Source organism: Pan paniscus, chromosome 3 (assembly GCF_029289425.2).
Source record: "Pan paniscus chromosome 3, NHGRI_mPanPan1-v2.0_pri, whole genome shotgun sequence".
Lineage (NCBI taxonomy): Eukaryota > Metazoa > Chordata > Mammalia > Primates > Hominidae > Pan > Pan paniscus.
The window spans coordinates 148798487-148818879 of NC_073252.2; the positions used below are offsets into that span (position 1 = coordinate 148798487).

The 20393-nt window shown below is 36.1% G+C and overlaps 1 protein-coding gene across 5 annotated transcripts in view; it reads right to left on the reverse strand.

The window, feature by feature from the left end:
* The window catches only part of LRBA (LPS responsive beige-like anchor protein), a 799485-nt gene that overhangs the window by 663760 nt on the left and 115332 nt on the right, over positions 1-20393 (reverse strand). For all 5 annotated transcript variants that reach the window (XM_055111907.2, XM_063603583.1, XM_034959239.3 and 2 more), the window contains exons 3-4: positions 3064-3295; positions 2746-2846 (exon numbers count right to left, since the gene is read on the reverse strand). In XM_055111907.2, the coding sequence (XP_054967882.2) occupies positions 2746-2846; positions 3064-3295 (333 nt within the window). The remainder of the gene's footprint in view (positions 1-2745; positions 2847-3063; positions 3296-20393) is intronic.

The window sequence follows — 20393 nt, forward strand, 5'->3', positions numbered from 1 at the left end:
TTACATATTCAGAATAAATAATGTGAATATAAATAAAAACCAAAATCAAATATATACTTTCTCTTCTGGACACGACATATTAATAGGACCTGGACTTACCAACCTACCATAAACAACTAGAAAAGTGGGCAAAATGTATCAAACAAAAACAGTTTTCAGTATGCAGGAAGAGGTAGCTCAAGACTGTGATCCCTGAGAAAACAAAATCACTTAAACCTGGAGTCAATTTCCATATCATTGCACAGGGAAACCAAACAGAACCCGAAAGTCTCAGTGAGTTGGAAAGAAAGTGGAGTCCACAGAAGATAGAAGTTTCAGAGCAGAATACTAGGGAGGAAAGAACTGAACAGACAAGAAGCTCCAGAAATCTGCATTGACTCTTTGACTTAATACCAGACTGATCATGCTTATGATAAAACTCAACATGGTGGGGCTAAGATAGTAAGAGCTTTAAGTTAAAGAATTCCCAAAACTAATACAGAGCTAGGAATTGTTGAGACCCTACTAGACACTTCGGAGAGACCACAGTCTTGCTACCTCCTGTCCTATGTCTGAGACTTGAGAGTTATTCAATAGAGACCCTCTAAGAGACACGCCTGAATAGTAAAACTAAACTAGCCGTAGCGTAACAGCCACTCTAAACCTTACTGGAAAAAAAACTTTTAAACTAGTTTTAAAGGATAAAGTTGATCCACAAATAACTTATCTGCCTGCAAAACCAGTCTAACAATCTTAAAAGGAATATGACAAAATCCAACACTCAGCAACATAAAATTTGCTATGTCTGATATATTGTCTAAATTCAGTAGCCATAAGCAGCAGAAAAATGTGACCTACATAAAGGAGCAAAATCAATGAGTAAAAAACTGACCTAGAAAATGACATTCTAGAATGAAAAAACAAGAGCATTAAAGCAACTATTCATATGCTAAATATTGTCAAGGATTTAAAGGAATTAAATGAGGGAAAAAATGGAAAATATTTAAAAGAACCAAATAGAATTTACAGAAAGAGACCGGGCATGGTGGCTCATGCCTGTAATCCCAGCACTTTGGGAGGCCAAGACGGGTGGATCACAAGGTCAGGAGTTCGAGACCATCCTGACCAACACTGTGAAACCCTGTCTCTACTAAAAATAGAAAAGTTAGCCAGGCGTGGTGGTGTGCGCCTGTAATCCCAGCAACTCAGGAGGCTGAGGTAGGAGAATTGCTTGAACCCAGGAGGTGGAGATTGCAGTGAGCAGAGATCGCGCCACTGGACTCTAGCCTGGCGACAGAGCAAGACTCCGTCTCAAAAAAAAAGAAAAAAAGAAAAAAAAGGCCGGGCGCGGTGGCTCACACCTGTAATCTCAGCACTTTGGGAGGCCAAGGCGGGCAGATCACAAGGTTAGGAGATCGAGACCATCCTGGCTAACATGGTAAAACCCCGTCTCTACTAAAAATACAACAATTAGCCGCACTTGGTGGCATACGCCTGTAGTCCCAGCTACTTGGGAGGCTGAGGCAGGAGGATGGCATGAACCCGGGAGGCAGAGCTTGCAGTGAGCCGAGATCATGGCACTGCACTCCAGGCTGGGCAACAGAACGAGACTCTGCCTTAAAAAAAAAAAAAAAAAAAAAAATTTACAGAAGAAAAATATACTATCTGAAATTTCAGTGGATGGAATTAACACACTGCTGAAGAAAAGATCAGTTAACTTGAGACTACAGCAATAAAAACAATCTAAAATAAAGCACAAAAAGATTAAAAAAAGAGTTAACAGATCCCAGTAACCTGTGAGAAAATATCAAGAGGTCTAATATATCTGTAATTGGAGGCCCAGAAAAGACAGGAAGCGGGGACAAGAAGACAGTATTTGAAGAAACAATGACTAAAATGTTTCCAAATTTTGTGACAATTATCTTATACCCCCACAGAAGCAAAAACTCTAAGAAGATAAACACAAGGTAAGCTAGAACCAGAAATATAATCAAATTCAATGAAAATTAGTAAAAAAAAACTAAAATTAGACAGTAAACTGGAGTTTGAGAGAAATATGCTAAAGAATCTAAATTTCAACATAATGAAAAAGAGTAATTGTAGGGCACAGTTTTAGATACATTTAATGAAAGCTAGATTAAGGATCAGCTGGCTGAGCTGTTGCTGTGGGCAATGATCTCTAAAGGGCACTAAAATAAGATTGGAAATGCAACAAAAATGGAGAAAATATTTACTACTCCTCTTCAATGGGACAGATAACTATATGGTGGAAGAAACAGTTTGATAAGGCACCTGGGGTTCAAAATAAGTTCACCCCCATCACTACCCATTGCAAATGACTCCTAAGTTGCATCTCAAGAGGGTAGATCCAATTAACTGCAGAGGTTTTGTTCACGGAGTGAGTTACTCAAGTTTAAGCCACTCAGATAAAACTAGATCAAAAAGAAGAAAAGGTAGGTACTACTACCTAATACTTTTCTTTCTCTACATTTATCTTTTTTTCTAATAAATATTGAATGTACATTTAAAGAACAACATTTTGAAGAAGAATTAAATTACCAGTTTGTCTGAAACACCATTATCTTAGTGCATACTCTTAGTGTCCAAGTATGGCACGAGTAGCCACAGGGATCTCAATGCTATTTTAATTAATCTATTCAATTTGACAATTATCCCATGTATAATAATATCAGTTACTTTACAAGCTACTAATGTGTTTGGGAGGAGGATACTTTAAAATACCAAAGAGTACTTAAGTTTTTTTACCCATCGTCCTTTATCTCCTTGAAGTTTACTGAAGAAAAGCTTTAGCTCGCGAACTGTCAAATTATAGCTAGCCAGCACTCCCAACATGTCAACCAAAAGATCTGGAAACAAAAGAAAACGATAAAATAACTCAGCTAGTTATATTTCTCGAATATTTAAAATAAACTGTGCTTATTTAAGGGCTTGGACACTAAAGTTCTAGGTGCATGCTACATGCTCAAATTTTTCTTAAATATTGCTAAATGGAATAAGAAAAATATGTATTTAAAAATCAAACTTTATTTCTTTGCATATATTGTACTATAGAAAAAATCATACCTGCTATCATATTGTCAACTTTTTCAATTTTCCCAAGCACTTTTTCAACAAGGCCTACTTCAGTGCAGACTTGAAGATTCCGTATGCTTTTCTTCAGAATGGCTGTAAACACGCTCCAGACTTCTGCTTGGCACGTAATGTCACATTTTTCCAGTAGGTCCACCATGCAGTTAATACTCTCACCTTCTTGGATAATGAAATTCATTTCCAGATCAAACTGTCCTCCTACCAACTTACAAGGAAAAAAAAAAAAACACATTAAAAGCATTAGTATCCTCAATATCACTATAGCATGTTCCTAAACATTAGATTAACAATAACTATTCACATTCTTCCTCCACATCAAAAGGTTCATTAAAAAACATGCAGCTCAAAAAACTGAAGTTTCTGAAGTAATCTCCAAATTTAGACAGCAAAGTCAAGTAAGAGAATATAAAAATTAAAATATTTTTCAACAAAAACAAATATAGGATGTCTTAGGTAAATTGCTATCTACTAACCTGTTACCAATAAAGATCTAAATCAACTCTACAATTGCTTCTCATCCAGTATTTCATTTATGAAGTATCAAATCTGTGAACTACACTGAATAATCTAAAGGTCCTTTGTTACCCAAACAACTTATGAGCTCACGGTAAAACTGAAAAGCTGAAAAAGTCTCAGAGTGGTCACACATTGGAGTTTATATTAGTCAAATTTTTGGTTTATTAAGCCTATTCATTTTACCTCTCCTCTGTAGATAATCAGTATAACTTACATATAATTAGTCACACATCCAAAGTCAGTAATCAAGAAAATGTATTTCACTGATATTACTATCAGAACGCTATAGCTATACGGGCCTTGTCATCTCACCCAGAGCCTCCCCATACAGAGGGAAGGTTCGTAAATTTTAAATAAATTGTAATTGTGTAAAGGAATTAAAATACTTTTAGAATTACCTTTGTAGAGCTATCTCATTTAACTAGATTTTTTAAATAAATTTTTTTAAATTTAAATTTTTTTAATTTAAAATACATATATTTAAGGTATACAATAATGCTATCAACTAGATTTTTTAAAGATCTCTGTCAGAAATAGTTACACACATGATTCACCTACGCTTCTTTCTGAATACTTCTTGATTTTTCATTACGCATTTCCAAACTGCATACCCAAAAGGTATGCAATAAGTAGAAGAAAGTGAACTTTAAAAAACAAATCCGGCAGGGCGTGGTGGCTCATGCCTGTAATCCTAGCACTTTGGGAGACCGAGGCAGGCGGACCACCTGAGGTCAGGAGTTCAAGACCAGCCTGGTCAACATGGTGAAACCCCGTCTCTACTAAAAATACAAAAATTAGCTGGGCGTGGTGGCATGCGCCTGTAATCCCAGCTACTCAGGAGGCTGAGGTAGGAGAATCACTTGAACCTGAGTGGCAGAGATTGCAGTGAGCTGAGATTGTGCCACTGCACTGTAGCCTGGGCAACTGAGCGAGACTCCGTCTCAAAAAAAAACAAAAAACAAAAAAATACAAAAACTTAGCCAGGCATGGTGGCATGTGCCTGTAGTCCCAGTTACTTGGGAGGCTGAGGCAGGAGAATCACTTAAACCTGGGAGGCAGAGGTTGCAATGAGTCGAGATCATGCCATTGAGCTCCAGCCTAGGCAACAGACCAAGACTCCATCTCAAAAAAAAACAAAAATAAAAATAAATCCAATGGCTCTTATAAAGAATAACAGACATGACCAAGTGGAGTTTAGTCCAGGAAAGCAAGGAAGGTTCAAAACTAGGAAATAAATTAAAATTCCATTCAGCAGGATCAACAACATGTATCCCAGGTTCTGACAAAAATATACACAGGCATGAGACTGAAAAAAATGGAAATGAACAATGTGAGGATCACTACCTGCATGCAGAGAGACAAGAACTCCTGGCAAGCACAGTGATAAAGACATTTCATCTTTCTCAGAAAGCTCTGGCAGAGATCTCAGCATACAATGCTTTGTATCATCACTACCAAGCAGTGTTAGGAGATGACAGCTGGGATTTTGCTAAAACAGTCTCTCCTTGTGATGGAGTCAATTCTCCTAGTTACATGGCCGTAGCTAAAAAGTATACGTGCTTGGTTCCCTAGTCCTCCTGGATAAACGCTATAAGCTATCTATTATACTATGAAATATTCCATTCTACTTAAACTGGTTGAATTAGATTATATTGTCTGTAAATATGTTGTTTGTAAATTTTAAAAATACATAATTCAAATAAGAACTTCAATATAGCTGTTTTGGTTTTGTTTGTATTATTTCCTAATATTGTCTGTAACTTTTTATTTTGAAATAATTTCGAACATTCAAAGAAAGTACAGAATTCCTTTATACTCCTCATTCAGCTTCCCCAATGTATATATATTACATAATCATAGTACAGTTATTTAAACCAGGAAATTAACATTTACAATACCATTAACCAATCTACAGATATCACTCATAAAAAGGTTTAAAAAAAAGGCATGTATATGAATAAGGTGCTTATTATTAATAATGCTTGGCTGACGGTGGTGATTATTGTTATTATAAATTTTATAATTTTATAATTACATATCTATATTTATATATTATTATATGATAAAAGTGACATGTGAATAGAACAAAGATCATTTCATCAAAAGGTTAGTGGCTGGGCATGGTGGTTCACACCTATAATCCCAAAACTTTGGGAGGCTAAGACAGGAGGATCACTTGAGGCCTGGAGTTTGAGACCAGTCTGGCAACACAGCCAGACCCTGTCTCCATATTCAAACAAACAAAAAAAAAATTACCCAGGTATGGTGGTGGGTACATGCAGCCCTAGTACTCAGGAGGCTGAGGTGGGAAGATTGCTTGAGCCCAGGAGTTCAAGACTAAAGTGAGCTATGATCACACCACTGCACTCCAGCCTGGGTGACAGTGCAAGATCCTGTCTCAAAAAAAAATAAGTTTAGGGATAGCTATATTCAAATATCTGGGGGAAAAAAAATCATCAATCAATCCCTCATACCATAAAAAAATTTCCAAATGAGTCTAAGATTTAAATGTAAAACTGAAGTCATAAAATGAGTCTAAAATAAAACTTATAAAAGCACTAAATGGGTTAGGCGTGGTGGCTCATGCCTGTAATCCCAGCACTTCTGGGAGACCAAGGCGGGAGAGTCATGTGAGTGCAGGACTTCAAGGCTACAGTGAGCTATGATCATACCACTGAGCCCTAGCCTGGGTGACAGAGCAGGACATGTCTCTAAAAATAAAAATTAATTAAATAAAAGCACTGAATGAAATGATACAAAAAACATTTTATCACTTCAAGTGGTAAAAGCTTTTCTAACTAAGAGTTTTTAAGATTTCTGGACTTCATATTGACATATTTAACTATATAATAATCAGAAACTCTATATGCAAAAAAAATCGAAAAGTAAATTAAACACTTAGAAAAATCATTTGCAACCCATATCATTACATAAGCACAAATAGCTTCCTGAAAAAAATTTTTTAAAAGAAAATATATCTGCTTGTGGGAACTAGGGTGTTAAAAAAAAAAAAAAAGAAAATTTAGGCAAAGGCAATGAACAAAAAGGTAAATAAAAGTGGCACTAAAACATGAAACCCAACTTTGCTTACAAAATGAATATTAAAAATACACTAATATACCATTTTTACATATTTGATTGACAAATTCCAAATCTCTAACAACATATAAAAATAATACATAGTATGTGCAAGAACATGAGGAAACAGGTACTGTCATACATTACTGTTGTTGAGGAAACAGGTACAATATGACTTATTAAGAGCAATTTGGGGCTGGGTACGATGGCGCACACCTGTAATCCCGGGACTTTGGGAGGCCGAGGCAGGTGGATCCCTTGAGCGCAGGAGTTTAAGATGAGCCAAGGCAACATAGCAAAATCCCATCTCTACTAAAAATACAAAAATTAGCCAGGCGTGGTGGCAGACACCTTTACCCCCATCTACTTGGGAGGCTGAGACACAAGAATCACTTGAACCCAGGAGGCAGAGGTTGCAGTTAGCCAAGATCGCATCGCTGCACTCTAGACTGGGTGACAGAGTGAGACTTTGTCTCAAAACAAAAAAAAGAAAAACAAAAAAATAGCAATTTGGTAATATCTATCAAAATTTTTTATTTTTGAAACAGCAATCAAACTACTAGAAATGTATATTATAGACACATTTATGTATCTAACATAATGATGTTAGATACAAGAACTTCATTGTATTGACCCTTTTTAAATTACAAGATAAAGGTTAATGACAGCCTGGCATGATGGATCACGCCTGTAATCCCAGCACTCTGGGAGGCCAAGGTGGGTGGATCACTTGAGGTCAGGAGTTCAAGACCAGCCTGGTGAACATGGTGAAACCCCATCTCTACTAAAAATACAAAAATTAGCCAGGCATGGTGGCACGTGCCTGTAATCCCAACTACTTGGGAGGCTGAGGCACAAGAATTGCTTGATCCCAGGAAGCGGAGGTTACAGTGAGTCACCTGGGCAACAGAGCAAGACTCTGTCTCAAAAAAAAAAAAAAAAGTTAATGAAGTTGTATACAACTATACAATGAAATATGATGTACATATAGAAAAGAATGAGGCCACTCCACATGATATGAAAAGATCTCTAAGATACTTTGAGAAAATCAAGGTGGAGAAAAGTGTCAACAGTAGGCTACAATTTGAGTGTAAATCATTTACACATAGACCTATGCATGTGCTAAATATGTCTAAGAATGAACTAAATATCGATTGTCTCTGGAAAAGATCTAGTGCATAGAAGGCAAAAAAAAAGATTTTAGTACATACACTTTTGAACAATTTGAATTTTGTGCCATGAACACATATTACTTATTTCAAAAAAAAAACAATTTAAAAAGAAGCAAATGCAGCCAGGCAGGGTGGCTTATGCCTGTAATCCCAGCACTTTGGGAAACCGAGAGAGCAGATCAGTTGCACTCAGAGAGTTCAAGACCAGCCTGGGGTCTTGAACCAACATGGCGAGACCCCATCTCTACCAAAAATAAAACAAAAAATTAGCTGGGTGTGGTGGCATGTGGCTGTAGTCCCAGCTGCTTGGAGGCTGAGGTGGGAGAATGGCTTGAGTCCGAAAGGCAGAGGTTGCAGCAGCCCAAGATTGTGCCACTGCACTCCAGCCTGGGCGACAGGGCAAGACCCTGTCTCAAAAAAAAAAGCAAATGCACAAAACACCACTGATGTGAACTCTAGAGCTTATGAAATCATCATAAATACAAATGGTATTAATACAAACGTTTGGGATTTCTCAAGTAACCTATTTCTAACAAATTACTCACTGAGTCAAAAATAATTCAGCACAATATAACAATGACATTGCAGAGGCATTATTCAAATATTTAACAACTGGCACAGTGCAGGCACCATACAATCAGAACACATACGAAACCTATCAAGATGGGCTCAAGCTGTAAAAATCTCATACTTACATATTGAGGCACATTGGCTAGCTATTGGCCTTCATAGAACATACTTAAGTAAAAAATAACAGATACAACACATCTGCAGAAAACAATCACAAAATACAAACCTCTACTATGTAATAAATTTATAAACTCATTCAACACACTTTTACTGAATGCCTACAGTATGCCAGGCCCTGAGGAAATAGTGGAACAGTGATCAATAAGACAGAAATAGCCTACCCGTATTTGCAGGAACACTGTGTCTTATATCCTACAGAAATCTTTTTTAATTGCTTATTTAGAAAATGGCTGGGTGTGGTGGCTCACGTCTGTAATCCCAGCACTTTGGGAGGCAAAGGTGGGTGGATCACCTGAGGTCAGTAGTTCGAGACCAGTGTGGCCAACATGGTGAAACCCCAGCTCCATTAAAAATACAAAAATTAGGCCGGGCACAGTGGCTCACGCCTGTAATCCCAGCACTTTGGGAGGCCGAGGCGGGCAGATTACCTGAGGTCAGGAGTTCGAGATCAGCCTGGGCAACACGGCGAAACCCCGTCTCTGCTAAAAATACAAAATTAGCCGGGCATGGTGACACATGCCTGTAATCCCAGCTACTCGGGAAGCTGAGGCAGGAGAATCGCTTGAACCTGGGAGGCGGAGGATGCAGTAAGCCGAGATCGCGCCATTGCACTCTAGCCTGGGCAACAAGAGTAAATCTCCATCTCACAAAAAAAAAAAAAAATTAGCCAGGTGTGGTGGTGCATGTCTGTGGTTCCAGCTACTCAGGAGGTTGAGGCAGGAGAATCGCTTGAACCCAGGAGGTGGAAGCTGCAGTGAGCCGAGATTGCCCCATTGCACTCCAGCCTGGTCAACAAAGCAATACTCCGTCTCACGGAAAAAAAAAAAAAGAAGAAAAGAAAATACTAGACTTCTGGTTTCCAAACTGGAAATCTCTTTCTCCATGAAAATATATAATATAGGAATGACACCAAGTAGTAACTTCAGCTCAAAATGTCATTTTGTATGAATAAAAAATATATAACATTCATAAGTTTTCCTAAATACCTATAATATCTAACAGAAAATACAAAAGTTTTAAAACAACATTTCTGATACCAACTATAAGTATAAAGTATCTAGGAGTGTATTAAAACATACACAAGACTTGAAAGTAAAGAAATTTTTTTCCACTTTTGATAAATGAACAGACCTGTTTCTGGATGGGAATATTAAATCAGTTCAAGTTGTTAACTTTTCACAAATTAATCTATAAATTCAGCACATTACCATTAAAATTCCAATATGATTTTTTTCCTGAAACTTATAGTGATTCTAATTTCTATCTGGGAATTAAATATATGAAAAAAGTGAAGGGAAATTCTATACAAAAAGAATACTAGAATCATTAAACAAATGGTATAACATAATTATTAAAACTGTATGGTACTAGACAGAAAATAATCTAATTAAAATAAAAGGTTGGTACAAATAAATTCAATATAGGATTAGAGTGTCATCACAAGCATTAAATGGAGCTATGAAATTTTCATTTTAAAAAATTAAGACTGAATCCTTATCTTACAAAATATGCCAAAATAAATTCTAGATAACTTAAAATATCAAAAGTTAAATTAGAAGCCACAAATATAAGAAATTCTCAAAGAGTACAAAAATCATTAAGCTGTAGAAATAAAAAGTGGTACAGAAATAAAGTATTTTCAATTTGGTGGAAAAAATGTTTAGGAAGACATGAACAGTCAATTCACAAAAAAAAAAATCCAAATGACACATGCAAAAAAAAATACTAAATGAATTTAACTTTGTTTGAAATTATTAATGCTCAAAGTAGGTGAGAACAAGATTAAACAGATACTTTCATACACTCCTGTTGAAATATTTCCAGAAAGCAATATGGTAATACTAACTAAACATATAATTGTGTTAAGTCAAGACAATCTTTTATTAAATGTGGGGAATAACAATCAGCAGCAGATGCCAATGATTAAGAAAAATTAAGAGGAAAAATTCAAAACTGAGAAAATGAATTCCATGAACTTCAACCTGTAAATTTGGTAAAGATAATTTTTAATCAATTTTAGCAGTAGAAAGGTCTGGTCCAGGTCCAAGAACACCAGTATTCTCAGGAAGATAATTTAAAAGAATCCACACAGAAGAATGTAAAATTAAGGAGTGACAGAATCTTCAGACACAAGAAAACCTTCTTGTGGAAAAGAATTGCAGTGATTCAGAAAGGTAGCAGAAAAAAACAAAAATCTCTAAGGCCATACAAAACTAGTAATTCCATAATTATATAATGATTATAATTTCAAAATAACTTTTTAGTGAAAGGAAAGCTCAAAGAGAAAATATTTTATGAAAATCATCTAGATACAACAATAAAAAAGACAAACTCTTCAACAGTATTTTCTAGAAGACAGAAACTAAACCTTGTCCACTGAATACAATAAGGTACTTCTTACAACACCCACATACAATTGTATATCATTTCATATAAGGGAAACCAACCAATAAATCTGAAACAATTTACTGCCAAGAAGATAATGTCTGGAGAGAGTTTTAATAGTGTGAAATTTTCTTCTAACAATTACATATCCACCATGCGATCTAAATTGGTCAAAAACCTCGTTACAACTAACATAAGAGACCTTACCTTCACCTTAATATTACTTACATCAATCATTCCTATAAGTAACCACCCTTTCAAGAAGCTATAGATTTTTGAAAGTAATTTCCAAAAAAAGCCCCAAATATTTCACCAGCTTTTAAACTGAGATTATACGGTGAGAGCAATATCCAAACAGGTGTTTTAAATATTCCTCCATTGCTTTAAATACTATAAAATATGCCTTTCAAGGAGAAATTGATGGCAGAAATTTGTACACACAAATGTGTGGCATATTTGATATACTATATGTATGCATATCTATTATACCTAAAAAACATGCACAGGGTCTACAGTATGTCATGTTAACCCTTTCTAATAGTTATTTGAAGCTGATCAACCTTCAAAACACAAATTTGTTTCCAATGACAGGGATCATAATCCAGGTACAGGCATTGGCTAGTTATTATCTGAGCTGTAGTAATGGCTCTGCACTACAAAATGTAATCTTCCCAAATGTCACAGTAAGTTATGAATATCTGAGCAGCCTAATGCACTTTACTAGCCATGAAATGTGAAAATGTAACCTTATTACCTTTTTTATGGTTGTATTTTTTTGAATAATGTAGCATGGAAACTGATGTATAGTCTTTTTCTACATTTTAGCATGATTTGGTCTCCTTTGCTATATAGAACATTTTTCAAAACTCTCCATTTCAACATATTTTAGTCTTGGCCTGAACTTCATAAACAATTTTTATAGCAGCCTTCAGGGTGGCATAACATGCTTTCTATAGGTTATACTTTAATGCATAAGGTTATAGAAATTTTAAAGCAACTTATTCGAAGAATTCAAATAAACCTTTATAAGTTTTGTATGAGGACTTTAATTGAGCATGATTATTTTTCTTCTCAATAGTTATACTAATAAAATACTTTAAGCTGACATTAGTCACTAATGTAAATTACCTGTATATTCGGAAAATCTAAAGACCAAACATGGAGATCAAAAATAATTATCTTCTCTTCAAAAGATTAATACAACTGGAATACTGTGCGACTCACAGAAAATTCAAATACTTCAAAGTAAAGCTCTGTTCTCCCTGGACAACTCACTGGAAACTTGCTAAATTTTTCCTCAAAGGTGGGGCAGGAGTATGGTATAGTTTTAAAAAAAAAAAAAAAAAAAAAAAGGACAGGGTGTAATCACAGCTTCTGACCCTAACTAGATACTTTCTTGTGACCTATCTATTATGACAGGTGTAGTTAACACCTGTCTAAAAATGTCAAAATTGCTTTTTTCTCTGAACCTATTTATTTATAAAATTAACTACGAGTAAGCTTCTTTTATTTATCTGCATCTTTCAGAAACATATTCAGGTTTTAAAAGTGTCAACCTCAAGATACCCAATTTTTCTCCAGGAATCCTTTCCTAAGTGAATGTTACCTTGTATATGTTTACAGCCACTGGAAACTTACTAATAAGGAGAAGTTGAGGGAAAATTACAAAGCTGTGACACAGACTGCACTGACTCCCAGGTTATATTTCCTTCTTCCATAATAATAAAGAGTTTCTAGTTTGGCACACAGAGCCCAGGAAAAAGATCTCACTCTCCAGCTTTTCTTGAATGAAAAGCATTCCTGATCAGCCATGTGACCAAGTTCTGACCAACAGGCAGTAAATACGTGCAACCTCTAGGTATTATTCTTTAAAGAAAGAAACCTGACCCCTTTTTCCAGCTACGCTCCTTCCTACTGCTTAAGATGAAGAATAGTGGCAAGAGCTACAGTAGCCATCCTGGAATTGAAGGTGTCTTATGTTGAAGATAAAAGAGCAAATCGATCTATGGATCCTGACAATCATAGAACTGCCACACTAGCCCGCTACCCAGACTTTCACCTGAAGGACAAATACATTTCTGTTTTGCAGAAACCACTGTTAATTTGGGCCTCTCTGTTCTATCAGTTAAAAGCCTATATTCTGACTAATATAGATGCTATTCACTGCATTTTCTCAGAAATTAAAAAATATATATTATCTATAACTATCTCAAATGATGTATCCTTATTCCCCATTCTTATACCATAGCAGGTGTTAGTTCACCAAAAGTGTCTTTTTTGACCTACTTTTGATAGTTGGTTATGTGCCCTGGTAAGTTGAGAAACCACAGAACAGCCTATTCCCTGACTATATTCTTACTGGATAGCTTCATATATGCTCTACACTACTGTGCCACTATGACACTTTGCCAGATGCCCCATTACAGGTTGAATTGTGTTCCCCAAGAGGACATATGTTCAATTCTTAACCTCCAGTGCTTCAAAATGTGATCTTATTTGGAAATAGGATTGCTACAGATGTAATTAGTTAAGATGAGGTCATTAGGGTGGGTCTTAATCCAATGACTGTTACCCTTATAAAGAGGGAAAATTTGTGCTCGACACATGTACACAGAGAAAATATCATGTGAAAATGAAGATAGAGATTACAGTGATACTTCTATATGCCAAAGAATGTCAAAGATTGCCAGCAAATCACCAGAAGTCAGGAAAGAAACATGAAACAGATTCTCACAATTCTCAGAACCAACCATGCCAACACACTTATCTTAGACTTCTAGCCCACAGAACTGAGGGAATAAATTTCCATTGTTTCAGCAACCTAATTTCTAGTACTTTATTACACAGCCCTAACAAACTAATACATCCCAACATCTCCCAGGGTTTATTTTTGATGTTACCCACTAAATTCCCCAGTAAGCATTGTCAAGAACTCTTAGAAAAGCCAAACCACGACCCAGAGACTCTGTTCAGCTTATCTTCACCCAGACCCTCCTACAACACTGTACTCTCCTTAGAGAAATAGGTTTGCGGAATGGATACACGCAGACATACAGAGTGAAATAATAGACACTGGAGACTCCAAATAATGGAAAGGAGGTGAGGGTGAAATATCACCTATTGGGTACAATGTGCACTATTCAGGTGATGGGTACACTAACAGGCCAGACTTCACCATAACTCAATATATCAAGGTAACACACTGAACTTATACCCCTAAGTCCATAAAAATAAAAACTTCAATGTCAAAAAATAGGTTTGTGATTGGTACTCAGTTTTTCCAAAAAGAACAATATATTGCTGAGGAATATATACGTAGATAATAAACTTAAAAAAACAAACAAACAAAGGAATGACTCACATCAAAGTTAGCAAAAGAGCTGGGCATAGTGGCTTATGCCTGTAATCTCAGTACTTTGGGAGGCTGAGGCAGGAGGACTGCTTGAGCCCAGGAGTTCAAGACCAGGCTGGGCAACATAGCAAGACCTGGTCTCTTAAAAAAAAAAAAAAATAGCCTGGCAGGTGGCACATGCCAATAGTCCAAGCTACTCAGGAAGCTGAGGCAAGAGGACTGCCTGAGCCCAGGAGTTCAAAGCTGCAGTGAGCTATGATCATGCCACAGCACCCCAGTCTGGGTGACAGGGCAAGATGCTTTCTCAAAAAAACAAAACAAAACAAAGTTAGAATAAAGATAATTGTTTTAGCAAAGAAAAAGAGATTCCAAGTAAAAATATTGTTCTATTGTTAACCTGGTATTGGATATATGCAGATACATTTTAATGGTTTTTAAGTACTTTTATATACTTTACACATATCTTTTTAAGTACTTTTTAATACTTTTAAGTACTTTTATATATTTTACACATACATTTTTAAAATACAACTTATTTTGTATTTGCTATCTCCTTGCCTCTCTCTGCTATCTTTTGGAAATTTCCCCAGCGTTTCAGTTACCACATTCTTTATTCAATTCTTTCTAATCTACTTTTCAATCTGTCTGTTGAGTTAATTTCTATGTCTTTTTATTTAAAAGTTCTATTTGTTGTTATTTTTCAAATCTGCTTAGTAATCTTCTCTCTTTCCTACATCATCTTTTAAGTGTCTTTTTTGTTTTCCTTCTTTTTGTTTTCTTTCTTTCATGACTTTTTGACATGAAAGGGCCTCTATTTCATAATTTATTATAATTTTCTAAATTTTATAGTTTGAAAGTCTTGAAGATCTAATCTTGCTTTCAGTGTATCTACTGACTCCTCATGCTGTGCTGCTTTTTTAATGGGTTTTTAAATTTTAGATTATAAATTTATTTTCAATGGGGCTTTACCTGAGAGACTCTCATGCAGCCTGTGCCTCTCTAGGTTGAATTAGGTATTCTGCTACCTGCCCTAGGGATGTCTTCAGCATGGAATGACTTAAAAATACATATATATTTTTTGAGATGGAGTCTCACTCTGCTGCCCAGGCTGGAGTTCAGCAGCATCGGCTTACTGCAACCTCCACCTCCTGGGTTCAAGCGATTCTCCTGCCTCAGCCTCCCGAGTAGCTGGGATTACAGGTGCCCGCCAACACGCCCAGCTAATTTTTGTATTTTTAGTAGAGACAGGGTTTCACCATTTTGGCCAGGCTGGTCTCAAACTCCTGACCTTGTGATCCACCCACCTTGGCCTCCCAAAATGCTGGGATTACAGGCGTGAGCCACCGCACCTGGCCTTAAAAAATATTTTTTATTGTGAAATGTTTCACTGCACCCAGCTGCCAAGCTATTCTTAGACAAAATTTAACATTACAGATATCGTGGTAATACAATCCAGACTTTATTTGGAAATATCATATTTTCTTTCAGAACAAACATTTCTTATATAGTGTCTGGCTACAATGGCTCATGTCTGTAATCCCAGCACTTTGGGAGGCAGAGGCAGGTGGATCACCTGAGGTCAGAAGTTCAAGACCAGCCTGGCCAACATGGGGGAACCCCGTCTCTAATAAAAATACAAAAATTAGCGAGGTGTGGTGGCAGGCACCTGTAATCCCAGCTACTTCGGAAACTGAGGCAGGAGAATCACTTGAGCCTGGGAGGCGGAGGTTGCAGTGAGCAGAAATCAAGCCATTGCACTCCAGCCTGGGCAAGACTCTGTCTCAAAAAAAAAAAAAAAAAAAAAAAAATTCTTAGCAATATTTGTCTCTACTGGGATTCTAAATCTCTGTAGGTAAAGACAGTAAAGTGTTTTTCTTGCAGGTAAAGAAAATTATGAGTTCGATACTATATAAAAGAAAAAGAGTAAGTTTAATATGATTTACAGTTAAGTGTAAATGTAGAATGTCACTAGAAACAAATATAAATTTTCAACATATCCCACCCAAAGAACTTCACACAAATATGAGTCCAAAATATTTCCTAATTATTAGGTACTAGAAATCAAATCTGCTGTTTTAGGACCCAATTTGAATTCTAAAATGTTTTCACCGAATACAACAATATGGGTTGGGTAGACAAAATTTCAGCTCACTCTGGTTTTCCCTTGCCCCTTCTCTAAGATCATAATTGTAAAAAACTATGTCCATGTCCCAGGAATCACAGAACATTTAGTCTCGTATAAGAAATTTCTCATTTCAGAAAATTAGGTTAAATTTGGTATTCTCTACAATTGCCTTTCCTCTTTCTTGCTTCTTTTAAAGAACTATACCTTAACATTTTCTTAAGGCCCAGCTCAAGAAATATCTCTCTGAGAACCATTTTGACCTCTCCAGCCGACAGTAAACTAGAATGATACACATCATATTACCAATACAATATAGTCATTTAATATGCTGAACTGAAAATATTCCCTTTGAAGTTTTTGTTCTCCTTCTACTTACTATATTCTGGGTCTTTCACTATTTTTTAGAATGCACAGAAGCCCTAGCAGTTTCAGCAATATTATCAACAAACTCACAATCATATAAGATTTCCATTTCTACTATCATAACTAATCCTTACAAGAACCCTGTAAGTCATACAGATTAGTCAATTATCACATCTAGCTGATAAAGGAACAAAAAAAAAATGTGTCCATTCATAAGCCAAGACTACAAATCAGACTATCTGACTCATAGTCTCATGTTTCCTTACACCTTCACTAATAATCTATTATTTAAGTTAGATTTTTTTTTCTTTAAATAGTAAGCTAAGTATTTGAAAAATTTGTGAACTTTACTATCTATACAAAAATTAGTCAAAGTATATGTTACTGAAAATAAATTAGAAGTATCATCTTTATATTTATTTAAATCCCCATACTACAAAATAGTCGAAATCTCCTCTCATTGTTTATTGTACCCTTCATAAGAGTTAGAAATTTTCACAGAATAATGGTATGTCTACAAAAGTGTTAAGAAAAAAGGTTCCATGATCAAATAAGTCTAAGAAATAATGAATTAAACAATGGTAAAGAGATGTTTATATGATAGAATTACCAGAGCTTTAATATGCAACTGTGCAGTAGACATCTTGAAAGGAAGATATACAACCAATGCATGGACTTCCCAAAAGTTATTTCACAATGGAACCTCTTTTCCTTTTTATTTGATTTAGAGATAGGGTCTCACTATGTTGGCCAGGCTGGACTTGAACTTCTGTGCTCAAGCAATCCTCCTGCCTCAGCCTCCCAGGTTTCCGTTTGAACAAGAGATTTTTTCATAAATAGCATTCTTCAACAGCTTTTTCAAAAAACATTTGATGATGTAACATATTTATGTTCTTGAAGCTTATTATTGTAAGCTTCACCCAGACCCCTAAATCCATACAAATAAAAGTGCTTCAAGTCTTAGATAGGCAGCTGGATGAATAAATATCACAGAATTAACTATGTTTTAAGCAAACATTTAGTAGGCACTTCAGAAGTTTTTCAGGTAAGTAGTTTAACTCAACCTGTTTGTTTTTTCACAGATTTCCTTTTATGACTTATTGAAGTTAGTAAGTAAACAAAAAAGACATCTTCAATTAAGATTACTTTAGGAAAAAAGAAAATATGAGCAAATAAAATCACACTAACCCCTCATCCCTTTCTGAACCAGTCAGTCCAAAAGTCAAGCAACATAGATATCCTCCCACATTTGGCTGGTCTGTGTGCCCACAGAAGTAATGTGTGACTTACGAAGTTAGGTCATTAGAGCTTCATGGCTCCCTTTACATCATTCATTCTAAGGAAAATCAGTCACCACAAATGAGGATATTCAAGCAGCTCAGTGAGAGGCTCACTTAGAGAGGAACAGTCCTCCAGCCAGCAGCCAGCACCAACTTGCCAGTCATGTAAGTAACCCTGGAAGCAAGTCCTCTAGCCCCAGTTAAGTCTTTAGATGACTACAGCTCCAGCCAACATTTTGAATGCAACCTCGTGACAGACCCTGAGTCAAAACTATCTAGCCAACCTACTCCCAAATTCCTGACCCAGAAAAACTGAGCTGATAAATGTTTATCATTGTTTTACACTGTAAGGTTTGGGGGTAATTTGTAACACAGCAATACATAACTAGTACAGTTACAAATCAGTAATTGGGGAAAACTTTATTATGCTATTTATTCCTGTATCATAAATTTTTTAATTCAAATATTCTAATAATAAAAATGCACAGAATAAGTGATTGCTGTCAGCTACATAGGCACTTTACATAAGCACTTTACATGGATTATCATATTTAATTACCTCTTGTAAACATGAAACATAAGTAACTTCTGAACATGGGTTTCAACACTACATAATACTTGTATTTAATTATTTGTGACAGTTACTGCAGACTGGCTTACCCAACACCAATTCCTCAAAGTCTATCAGACAAAACTGAAAGTATAAATGAGAAAAAAAAAATAGTTCATATGGCAAGAAGACAGTTTTGGCAATGAGAAAAATGAAACAAAAAGATATAGCCAGGCTTTAAAATCATACTCTATACCTATGTATTAAGAAGAGAAAAAGCAGTGAAAAAAATTCCATGTAAGAGTGGCTAACAGTTTGTACTCTGGCATGACTCTATGCATCTGAATACTGGTGATACGGTTTGTCTGTGTCTCCACCCAAATCTCATCTTGAATTGCAGCTCCCATAATCCCCACGTGTCGTGGGAAGGACCCAGTGGTGGGTAACTGAATCATAGGGGTGGGGGGTTCTCATGATAGTGAATAAGTCTCACAAGATCTGATGGTTTTATAAAGGGCAGTTACCCTGCACATGCTCTCTTGCCTGCCGCATATAAGACGTGCCTTTGTTCCTCCTTCGCCTTCCACTACGACTGTGGGGCCTCCCCAGCAATGTGGAACTGTGAGTCCAGTAAAACTCGTTCTCTTTATAAATTACCCAGTCTCAGTTATTTCTTCACAGCAGTATGAAAATGGACTAATACAACTGGAAAGTTCTTTTTTTCCATCTCAAATATCCAAGTCAGTCTGAAATGTGGAAGGTATTTAGAGTTCAAGGAAAAAAAGGCAGAATCAAATAATTCGAGTACCTATATAAATATCTTCTATAAAATTACATATAGAAAATAAGATATAAAGATATCTATTGCAGCACTATTTGTGAAACTGAAACATTAGATATAGCCTAAATATCCAGCAATAGAGAGATACTTATAACCAGCTGATGGCCATGTAATGGAATATTGTACAGCCTTTAAAAAGAATATAAATCAATATGTGCTGGCATGCCACGATGTTCAAGACACAATACTAAATTTTTTTAAAGGTGCAGGACAGTATTTACAGTATGACCACATTTCCTTAAAAGATACAATTATATTTAAATCAGAGATAAGTGAAACTGCAGTTTCAGCCTAGGTAGTTGCCAAAACATATTGCTTGGTTTCAGCTAAGTGCCCACTTATGCACTGCTTCTGACATTCCTAAAGTGTAGGTGATAAATAATTGTATTATCAAGTATATTAACATCATATATAATCAGTATGACAATGTCAGTAATATAGATAAGGCAAGTCATTTGGATATAGTATCTGAATATTCACTTTCAAATGCAGACAAATTTTTGAGGAAAAATCTCCTTATGTGCTTTATATGGTAAAAGTGAGGAATTAAGGCATATTTCTTTTTTTTTTTTTTTAGATGGAGTCTCGCTTTGTTGCCCAGGCTGAAGTACAGTGGCACAATCTCAGCTCACTGCAACCTCCGCCTCCCAGGTTCAAGCGATTCTCCTGCCTCGGCCTCCCAAGTAGCTGGGACTACAGGTGTACGCCACCAAGCGTGGCTAATTTTTGTATTTTTAGTAGAGACGGGGTTTCACCGTGTTAGCCAGGATGGTCTCAAACTCCTGACCTTGTGATCCACCCGCCTCAGCCTCCCTAAGTGCTGGGATTATAGGCGTGAGCCACCATGCCCAGCCGGCATATTTCTTATTATAAGAATAAAATGCTACAATA